Genomic DNA, 11,550 nt, shown 5'->3' on the forward strand with positions numbered 1-11,550 from the left:
ATGAATATGGAACGTTGTTGTATCTTCTTTGTAATTTTTGTGTTTTTAATTAACCTAAGTCGGGCCGAGCCGATCGACCGATCTTATGGTTTCGATTTCTCGAAGATTCGGTTCGATACGGGAGGACTAAGTAGAGATGCATTTCCAAAAGGATTTACATTTGGAACTGCAACTTCAGCTTATCAAGTAGAAGGAATGGCCGACAAAGATGGTCGAGGACAAAGTATTTGGGATCCTTACGTTAAAATTCCAGGTTTTTTTTAAACATGTTTTTCAATTATTTTGTTTTTTTGTTTTTTTTTTTTCTCAATTTCTTTGTAATTTTTTATATATAATTTTGAGATTAAATAGGTAATATTGTTGGTAATGCCACTGGAGAAGTTGCTGTAGATCAATACCACCGATATAAGGTCTGTACAAAAACTAATATTGAAAATTTGAGACTCCAATTGATAACCGTTTTGGGTTTTTGGTTTTTGAAAATTAAATTTATCAACGTACATCTTTTCATTGGTTTTTTTCCATATGCTAAGATTTTTCAAAATGAACTTGTTTTTATTCTACAATTTTCAAAAATCAAAATTAAAATAGTTAGACTCTACTTGGCAATGATTTCGATTTGAGTTTTCTAATTTTAAAATTTATGCTCTTACTTTCTTCTAAATTTAATACTATGATTCTCATATATTTTGAATTAACACTTGAATTCTTAGTCAAATTTCAAAAACAAAAACAAATTTTTAAAAACTATTTTTTACGAAGAAACTTATTGCAAAAATCAATCCCTTAAAATTAAATAGTTATCGAAAGAGGCCTTAAAATTTTGGTTAATATCATTTTTTTCCATATTATTCAGGAAGATGTTGATATTATGAAAAGATTCAGCTTTGATGCATATCGGTTTTCGATCTCGTGGCCGAGGATATTTCCAAGTAATTAACCTAACATTAATACATTATTGATTGAATTAAGTTTACTTAATCATTAAAGTAATCAAGTTCACTTTTAATTTTACCTTTTTCCTTATGTTTTTTTTTAAATAGATGGAACTGGTGAAGTAAATTGGAAGGGTGTTGCTTATTACAACAGATTGATTGATTATATGATTGACCAAGGTAATTCTAATTTTTTTTAATATATATATATATATATATATATATATATATATTTAAATTTTCTTATGTAATTACTGATGAGATTTGGTAGCTATGAATGTTTAATTGGTTGTATTTAAATATTATCATCTTGGATTTTAATCAAAGTATAATTATTTTGTGTTTTATGATATTATGTAGGCATTACTCCATATGCAAATCTGTACCATTATGATCTTCCATTGACACTTCAAGAGAGATATGGAGGCTTATTGGGGAAGCAAATTGTGTAAGTTTTGAAATGAATTGTCAAGCCAAAAATAAATAATAAATAATAAATAATAAAAAAATTAGCTTAATTTCTATTTAATCCATAAATTTTAAAATGTTACATATTTAATCTTTAAGTTTTGAATTAGGTCTCAATTTAGTCCCTAGCTTTCAAAATGTTACAAATTTACTCTTGATATTTGAATTTTGCTTCAATTTAGTCCCATGTTTTGAGATTTACACTTTTGACCTCGATTATTCACTAAATACTCATTTTTCGTTTTTAATATTACTTTATGTTAATAAATTAAAAATCATTAAAAGAATTATAGTTAATTAAATTTCATTAGTTATACCACTTTTAACATCAAATTTAAAGTTTCACTTTGTAATTATTTTTAATTAATTAGTAGAAATTGACATCAATGATTAAAATGAATATTTAATAAAAAACTGAGGTTAAATATGTAAATCTTAAAAATCTAGAAACCAAACTGAAACGAAACTCAAATCTCAAGGGTAAAATTATAATATTTTGAAACTTAGAAACTAGATTGAAACAAAACTCAAAACTTAAAGACCAAATGTGTAAAGATTCGAGAATCTAGACGAAATAGAAATTAAACTAAAAAATTAGAGAAAAATGTAATTTTCTTTTAATAAAAAAAACCCTTTCCAAAAAAAGAAAAAAAAAAAAGGTTAAATGATACAAATCAATTATGCTCACAAACTTTTTCATTTTTATGCTTAAACATTGAAATAGTTAAGTTATACTTTTAATGAAAAAGTTAAATTGCATAAGATACCCTAACTTTGATGTATTTTACAATTATGCTCCTATATTTTGAAAAATAACATTTTGAACTTCGAAATTATTTCGAAAAGTTCTAGATTTTTCTTTTTTCATTAAAATAAGATGAAAAATGACAACAAACAACGACTTTATTAACCTTTTTGTGACCATATTTTTTTGACAATTTTTCACCGTGGTTAATATATTCATATCAGTACAAAAATATCAAATTCTTTAATTATTTATTGACAATGGTAACTTCTCCTATGGTAGATTTATATCATTGTCAATAATTGTTTGTTGTTAACAACAATGTAATGTCATTGAAAGGTATTTCTTGATATAAATTTGAGAGTTTAAGAATATAAGAATAAAACTTTAAGTCCAGTGCATAATTGAAACAGTTTAGGCCAAAGTTCAAGAGCATTTTGATTAACATTGTCACATCAATTTACACTAATTTTAAAATTTAATGACGAAAATAAAATTTAGTAACGAGAACCTAAAATGAATCTAATATGTAATATATGTAAGGTTTAAAATATCGATATTGATGGAAATATCAAGGCCTTAATTTTACAAAAATGTCAATCATGAAAACAACTATAAAATGTTATGATATAAATAGATATTTCTCACAAAAAAATTACAAGGAAAAAAAAACTAAAATAATATTTAAATTAGTAAACAAAAATTTTGTGTTTTTTTTTTTATAATAAATTTCAATTAAAATGTTTGGTGTTTGTATATTATTCACATGATTGATTTATTTTTTTGTTCACTTCCATATATCGATGTCCAAACTAAAGAAATGTGGAAATTTCGACATGTCAATGACGTAAATAATATCTATAATGCAGGAAGGATTTTGCTAAGTATGCGGAGTTTTGCTTCGAACACTTCGGAGATAGAGTGAAGAATTGGATGACATTTAACGAACCGAGAGTGATAGCGGCTTTAGGGTTTGACAATGGCATAAACCCTCCTTCAAGGTGTTCCAAAGAGTATGGAAATTGCACAAATGGGAACTCAGGGACTGAGCCTTACATTGCAGCTCACCACATGATTCTTTCTCATGCAGCAGCTGTGGATACATATAGAAAAAAATACCAAGTAAACTAAAACTAAACTCTCCATAAGCTTTCGATTTTGTATCTAATTTAGTTATCGAACTTTTATGTTGGTATTTGTCGTCTAATAAGTGTTAACTTTTAATTTTATGTCTGATTTAGGCCATGTTTGATAACCATTTTGTTTTTTTAAAATTAAACCTATATCGTTCACATTTTTTACCATGATTTATAATTATTGAATTCTTAGGCAAATTCCAAAAACAATAACAACTTTTTGAAAGTTAATTTTTCTAGTTCTTAAATTTTGATTTAATTTTTTAAAACCATAGGTGAAAAATAAATAATAAATGAAGAAATTTAAAGATGAAAGTAGTGTCCAGAGATTTAATTTTTCAAAAAAAAAAAAAAAAAAAAACATGATGTTCACTAAACAAGACCTTAGTTTTTTAACTTACATGTTTGTGTTTGTTGTCTAATAGATTATAATTTTCAATTTTGTATCCAAGTTTGGTTTAAAAATTTTGTATCCAGTTTTTGAACTTTTAGGTTTGTGTCTATTAAGAGATTTCAATTTTATTCCATGCATTTTCAGTTAATGGATCCTTAACCTACTCAATTTTTTTAATTCACATATAAGTTATACACAAAACTAAAAGTTTAGGATCTTATCGCACAAAATTCAATTTTAAATCTTGATCAATGGATTTAAAATTTTGAATATGAGAAAAATTAGAAGTTCAAGGACCCATATTTAACAAAAAGTTTAAGGATTTTTTAGATACAAAATTAAAAGCTTCAAGTCATACTAGACTCTTTTTTTTTCTTTCTTTTTTTTTTCTTTTTTTTTTTTTTTTTTTTTAATTTCATGGCCTTTATTTTGACATAAACTTGAACCTCCTTGTTATTATTTATTATTTTTCCAAATGCTTATAAACTATGCAAATATTTTCAGAAAGCACAAGGAGGCAGAATTGGGATCCTGTTGGATTTTGTGCATTATGAGCCTCTTACAAGGGGAAAAGAAGATAATTATGCAGCACAGAGAGCAAGAGATTTCCACATTGGCTGGTATTGTTTGTTTGTTTTTTGTTTTTTTTTTTTTAAAAAAAGAGAAAAATAAGTTTTCAAAACCGATTTGGCAATCATTTTGTTTTTTAAAATTAAACTTATGAACACTAATTCCACCTCCAACTTTCTTTCTTTGTTATCTATTTTTCACCAATAGTTTAAAAAACCAAACCAAATTTTGAGAACTTAAAAAAATAGCTTTCAAAAAGTCATTTTTATTTTTGAAATTTTATTAAAAAATCAATCATTTACTTAAGAACGATGCAAATCATTATAAAAAATATAGATGAAATAAACTTAATTTTAAAAAATACAAAAACGAAAACTAAATGGTTACCAAATGAAACCTAAATGATTTTGATTGTTGGTTTTTAATCAATATATATACATATATATATATATAAACTTTTTATATTTTGTGGGTTTAGGTTTTTGCATCCAATTACATATGGGGAATATCCAAGAACAATGCAAGAAATAGTTAAAGAAAGACTACCAAATTTTAGTGAAGAAGAGGTTTCTTTGGTGAAAGGATCAATAGACTTCTTGGGAATCAATCAATATACAACTTTCTATATGTTTAACCCAAATTCAACTCAACTTGATGCCCCTGGTTATCAGAATGATTGGAATGTTGGCTTTGCATGTACTCCCCCTCTCTCTCCTCTCTCTCTCTCTTAAAAAGAAAATTTTTTAGACTAAATTATGAAAATACTCCTCAACTTTGTACCTATTTCTAAAAGGTCTTGAAATTTTCAAACGTTTTAATAACACCCTTCAACTATGAAAAAAAAAAAAAAACGTTAAGAAATACACTCATCATCAGATTTTGATGGAAACTACTGATACTTTGTTTCAAGAATACCTATGTCATTATTGTATTCTTTTTAAAAGTTCAAATGTATATTTATTAACAATTTTCATCCAAAACTAATAACAGTAGTATTTTTTAATTTTTTTTAACAATGTTAAATTTATTAAAGTTTTAGACATTCTTTAAAAAAAGTACAAAGTTAAAACAACATTTTTATAATCTAACAAAAGAAAAAAAAAAAAAAAAAACTCTTAAGTTAGAGCATTTCTACCATAAGTGCTTGATCATTTTGCATTTTTATTACATACGGAATAAAAATAATAATTTATAGTATGTTTGAATTGACTTTCTAATATAAAAAATCATTAAAACTTTTGTCCACTTTGCGAAGTTACTTTCTCTTATTATTATTATGCTAATGTTTGGTGTTAATGTCATATCTTCTTCTCTACTAATTTTGTTAATTTTTTTCCCCATCTCTTACCTTTTGCTTTACCACAGTTGAAAAGAACGGAGTACCAATTGGTCCACGGGTAACACGTCATTTTTTAATTAACTTTTTATTAGTCTGATTACTCTTTTTTTAAGAGCCTATAAATTTGAATTAATATTGTATAATCAAATTTTCAGGCCTATTCTACTTGGCTTTACCAAGTCCCATGGGGAATGTATAAAGCCTTGATGTATGTCAAAGAGCGCTATGGGAACCCTAATGTTATTCTTTCGGAGAATGGTATGAATATGAACTAAATAAATTACATCTCATAGATTAAGTTCTCTTTTTGACCAATTGTTTTAATGGGCGGTCTTGATGTCATCTTAATTGGAATCGTTACTAAGACCAATACAAAACTTTTCATTATTATTTTTTTTTTTTTTGGGATTGATATCGCAATCTCGATAAGGACAATAATCAAGAATAGTTTTTGTGCTATTGGTATCGATATTGATTTTCTATTGAAGCTCCCAAGTCCATGGTACAAAGCCTAAAGAGCTCTCTTCAAGCTCTCCCAGTTGTCAGTGGAGCTCAAGATCAAGAAGACCAAAGAGGAATTGGATCGAATGAAGTTTTCGATACGGTGAACTCCGATTCAACGAAATGGAAATCTAATTTTTCAAAGAGGTGCAATAGAGTTGGGAAGAGGAGAAATGGGACGAAGTGTGAAGTTTTTTGTTGGTATTGGTACCAATCGCGTCCTAGATGGCAACATGACGATCCCATAAAAACAATGGGTCAAAAACAATGTTATTTGCAAAAAGTGAAAAACTCGTGCTATTTCTGACCATTGTTTTTTTTTTCTTTTCGCAATCAACAGGTAGAGATACACCCGACATACAACTCCCCGAAGCGCTCTTTGATTTAGAGAGAATTGAGTACTTCAAGTTGTACTTGCAAAATATGAAAAGAGCCATTGATGATGGAGCCAATGTAAGTGGTTACTTTGCTTGGTCTTTGCTAGATAACTTTGAATGGCTGTCAGGGTATACCTCTAGATTTGGCATTGTCTATGTTGACTACAGAAATGGCCTCAAGAGATATCCTAAGATGTCAGCTCATTGGTTCAAGCAAATGCTTCGGAGGAAGAATTAAATTTGGAATTGGGAATTTAGGGAATTTCTGTGATTCATTTGTAATAAAATGTTTTAGATTTCATTGAAGCTATGTTTGTTTTGAAATCTTGTGTAATAATAAAGTTCAGTTAGTCATTTGATGACTATGTTAATGTTGGGACAACTTAATTTGGAAAATTTTGTTTTGTCCAAACTGAAATAACTTTAAGCATAAAGTAACAAAAAGTACATTGCTAAGATTGAAATGGAAATATATAATGCAATGACATTTCATGCGTAGAAATCATGCTAAAAAGTTATAAATTATGATATGTTTGAATTTTTTTTACTCTACTTTTATAAAGTGTGTATATACATAGCAAGAGATAAAAAGCAAAGGCAATAAGAGTTAAAAAGCATTTTCTAGAGTAATTCTAAAATGATTAAAATAATTTTTCATTTTCAAAGCCACTTGAAAAATGATTAACTATTCAAAATCATATTTAATAGTATGAAGAATAGTGTTTAAGAGTGTAAAATCAAACCGTAAATTGATTTTGAGTGAGTGTTATGAAGTGATTTTAAACATGCTCAAAATCACTCGTGCGTCTTTTGGTTTAATTTGAAAGAAAAAAGGATCAAATTTACGTAAACCTAATTTGTGTGTAAGGACCAATATTATGTATAAAAACATTAAAAATACATACAAAATATGACTATGAAAGAGCCCCAAGGAGCAAACTCCTTATTGGGACTAGCCAATCAGGACTTGTTTGGATCGAGCAAAAAAATATTTTTCAAAAAAATCATTTTTATTTAAACTCTTCTCATAAAAGCTATTTAAATTTTCAAAAGCTAGTCCGAGTATGGTCAAACATTTATTTTCAAAATTGAGTTAAACCAAACACTAAGGGTGTTCACATTTCGGTTGGATCCAATTTTAGACAAAACCAAAAAACGAACTGAGGTGCTCAGTTTATAAGGGGAAAGAGCCATGAAAAACCAGTAAACCTGCTTCAGTTCAAGCCAGTTCAGTTCGATTTTGACCCATTTTTCCTTTTTTTAAAAAAAACAAAACCCTATACTGATTACTAAACTTGAAAATTTTAAATAAACTCCAAAAATAGTAAGAATCAATTCAAATAAAGATTGGAGAATATGAATAATCTGGTGATGAAGTCAATGACAAATGGAGGCAACAAACATGGAACAATGACCAAGACGAAGAAGAGAAGGGACTGGTGGGTGAGGATGAAGGCGATGAAGCAATGCATCTACCAAAGAAAAGGAAGAGATAAATTCCAAAAAAAGAAAAATTACAGTATAAAAATAACATGATTTTATTATTTTACTGAAGAAAAATAATAAAACCTTAAAGATTTATTTCAAAAAAACAATAAAACCTTAAAAGATTTATTTTAAAAAAACAAAACCTTGAGAACTCCGCCGTGAAGAGAGGGTGGGAGAATGGCTTGGCTGCGTGAGGATAGAAGAAAGGGGAGAATAGATGAGATTAGAGGGTTTTCTTTCCTAACTCGTGTATCTTTTATGTTAAAAATTTAAAAAGAATAGGCTAATATGAAATGGGCTGGAACTTTGGTTTTTAAGAAAAGAGTGGGTTGTTAGGTTATCCATGGGCTCTGGGTTTAAGTAAAAAGTGGGCTGCCGAGCTAATAGTATCAAATGTGTATATATAAGCTCGATTCGGTTCGATTTTTCATGGTTTTTTTAAACTACTGAACCGTAAACTGAACCCAAAAAGTCGATTCTCTCTGCAACTGAACCAAGGAACTCTAGAAAATTGAAATAACTGGACCAAACCAGGCTTCGTCGGTTTGGAACGAATTTTGCATATCCCTACTAAACAGTAAACCCTTAGTCCAAATGATTCAAACTCAAAAACCCTAGGGTCTTAATCTTGAGTATGACCCCACAAAGAAAAGAAAACGAATTAAAAAAAAGTAAAAATTAAGATGCCATCAACATAAGAATCCAGAAAATCCATGTTCAGGAGGGCATCCAACTCTTAAGATGCCCTCCTCCATGAGGACATCTTTAGATGCCTATGAATCTCCAAATGTCGGATATTTTACATTACCACAAACGCGTTAATCTACATGCCTACTACATAGAAATCTTGAATTCCCTCAAAACAAATGACCCTTGAGAGTTTTCGATACCCTCCTAAAACATGAATTTGCTGGTTCTCCATGTAGAGGACATCCCATTTTCATAATTAAGACAAATATGGTTAAGTATATGCATCACTCTTTTTTACTTATATCGCAGTTGTTTTTATTTTTTATTTTTTTTAGAAAGATTCAAATGTAAATTATTTAATTTATTAAAAAAAATCTTAAATTAATATAGATTATTTTATTGACAAAAATAAATCAACCATTCAAATTATGTCAAGTTAACTATAAACTAATGAATAACATTCTTGGAACATTATGTAAATTTAAAACATTTTCGAGTAGAAATCCTACGAAACTCACAAAGTTATTCAAATATTCTCATATATCTATAAAAGTATTCCTATAGAAAAAATATATGGTTATCTAAAGATGGCAAACATATGTAACTTCGAACATCTATTCCGATTATCCAGATTTCCAAAAAAAAACAAATGGTCCCTTGTAAGTTTTTTGTCAAACCCACCAAATGAACCAACTTCAGCATTCAACAATAGGAGGTTAATGACCTCACATTATGAGCGAAGGGGTAAAAAGGGATGAGAACTTAGAAGAACGTGCATATCGTTGTCAAGAGGAGGTTTATCTGATGGAGGTAGGGGTGTTCAAATAACCCGACAATCCGAACAACCCCGAACTACCCAACCCAAAATATAAAGGTTGGATTGAGTTAGTTTTGTTTTTGGGTTGGGTTAAACTTTTTTTATTTTTGTTGGGTTGGATTGGATCGGATCATGGGTTGGCTAAAAAAAAATTGATTTGACCCAACCCAACCCGAATTTTATATATAAATAAAGTATACTATATATATTTCTCTTTGTTCAAAATTTGATTACTTTGTATGGATTAATTTGTGAATTTTAAAATTTTTTTTTATTTTAAAATTGTTATGATATTTGTCTTTATTTGGAGTTTGCAATAAATATCTTTGATATAATTGGAATTTAGCATTTGAATTTTATGAGATTTTAGTTATTAGTCATGTGTTGTATATAAATTTACATATTTTTAATTAAAAAGAAAAAAACAAATTATAACCTGACAACCCAACCCAACCCGATTGGGTTGGGTTGGGTTAGAGACTTTATTTGGGTTCTTTGAGTTGTCAACTCAACCAACCCGATCCAAAAAAATACCCTCAACTCAATCCAACCCAACCCATATAAACCTCTAGATGGAGGGTCGAGATTAGTGACTTTTTGTGTAAGAATTGAGAAGTTTGCTCAAGTGCAGGAGAACCAGCTCTTTCGAGGCAATATCTAGTTTTCTTCTTCCTTTTACCTCAAGTTAGCTTATCAATGTTCTGAGTTAAGACTCCATGCTGAATCAATTTCGTATATCTTATTTGTGCTGGAATTTGTTAGGAATAAGGCTAAAACATGAGAAACAAGAGACCAAATCTTCCTAGAACTCCTCTCCACCTCTCTATACATCCTACTGTTACGCTCACCCCACAAAACCCACAAAATAGCACACCCAACGAGTCGAAGAAAACGACCCTTCTCCCCACTAGGTGGGTTGAGAAGGGACTCCCCTATCGAAGCACCACCGTCTCCATGCCAAACAACCAAAATGTCAAAACATCTGAAAAAAAGAATCCAAACAGAACTGGCAAACTCACAAACGCCAAATAATATAGTCCACATCTTTCTCCGCCTTCTGACAAAGATGCAATAGAAAGAACCTTTTGTTTCTTTGCGGACTTCGATTTCAATGGTTTTTTTTGTAACAATTCTATAAGTATTAATTTTACATAGTTGAAGTCCCCTTAGGTTGCTTTTCCTTGTATGGACTACGTTTTTTTTTTTTTTTTTTATATATATACCTTCGTATACTTTCATTTTGTTTACTCAATGAAAGTGGCTTTCCTCGTTTATAAAAAAAAAAAACATTAGGGCTAAATTCATATTTAAAAAAAGAAAAAAAAAACTAACATTCGGGACTAAAATATAAATTTAACCTATAAGGACTTATAAAACCTCATGACAACTCAGAATCATCCATCCTCACAACTACAGGAGCAAACTGCAAAAGTAAATAGGCATTTACGTGAGTGTGAGAGAGAGAGAGAGAGAAAGAGAGCAGAGAGAGATTACTGCAATGTAAACATTGACTGACCTCATCATCTTCATCAAAGGAAATTCCATCAGCTGCAATATTGTTCTGGAATTTCCAGCCCAGTCTGTTCTCCAACAGTTCCTTGAGTTTCCTCGTCTGTGACACAGGAATTTGGTGCATTAATATTTTTCAATGGTTAAATTGAAGCATAATGGGAATTACATAGTAGACAGAGGTACAGTTCAGTTGACAGGACAAACTCCAGCACAAAAAGAGAAATATAATTTCATGAGATAAACTACCGAAGTTGCAAATGATTATTTTATTGTCTTTCCTAGTAATGAGTCTATTGTTAGATATTATAGATATTATATTAAAATTACCTTCACCCACTATAAGCTTTTGAGTTAATTGGTGATATAAAATGGTATCGGAGCAGGTTGCTTCAGGATGTCCCAGATTCAAGCTCCTGCAATATTTGTTTCCTCCCCAATTTAATATTGATTTACATTTGTTAAGTCTTCTTCATATTTCATACCCACAAGTGAAAGGGAGGATTAGATATTATAGATATTATAGATATTATATTAAATTTACCTTCAATCACTAGCTTAAATTTTTGGGTCAATTGGTG

General features: G+C 29.2%; 2 protein-coding genes across 10 annotated transcripts in view; one reads left to right on the forward strand and one right to left on the reverse strand.

Moving 5' to 3' along the window:
- Nucleotides 1–6,837, forward strand: LOC120091970 (beta-glucosidase 44-like). The gene is made up of 11 exons (XM_039050157.1): nt 1–253; nt 352–410; nt 857–932; nt 1,044–1,115; nt 1,296–1,383; nt 3,018–3,270; nt 4,183–4,298; nt 4,727–4,944; nt 5,614–5,645; nt 5,743–5,845; nt 6,429–6,837. The coding sequence occupies exons 1-11, from the start codon at nt 1–3 to the stop codon at nt 6,701–6,703; spliced, it is 1,545 nt and encodes a 514-aa protein (XP_038906085.1). The 3' UTR covers nt 6,704–6,837.
- A 3,681-nt stretch (nt 6,838–10,518) lies between these two features.
- LOC120092733 (protein AAR2 homolog) overlaps nt 10,519–11,550 on the reverse strand; it is a 75,864-nt gene continuing 74,832 nt past the window's right edge. For 3 of the 9 annotated variants that reach the window (XM_039050917.1, XM_039050909.1, XM_039050900.1), the window contains 2 exons: nt 10,977–11,072; nt 10,519–10,883 (listed from right to left, as the gene is read on the reverse strand). In XM_039050917.1, coding sequence (XP_038906845.1) covers nt 10,839–10,883; nt 10,977–11,072 — 141 coding nt within the window. In that variant the 3' untranslated portion in view covers nt 10,519–10,838. Of the gene's footprint in view, nt 10,884–10,976; nt 11,073–11,299; nt 11,386–11,550 lie in introns of those variants that run through there. The other 6 variants (XR_005486140.1, XR_005486138.1, XR_005486145.1 and 3 more) reach the window with 3 other exon arrangements.

This window comes from Benincasa hispida, chromosome 1 (genome assembly GCF_009727055.1).
Source record: "Benincasa hispida cultivar B227 chromosome 1, ASM972705v1, whole genome shotgun sequence".
Taxonomy (NCBI): domain Eukaryota; kingdom Viridiplantae; phylum Streptophyta; class Magnoliopsida; order Cucurbitales; family Cucurbitaceae; genus Benincasa; species Benincasa hispida.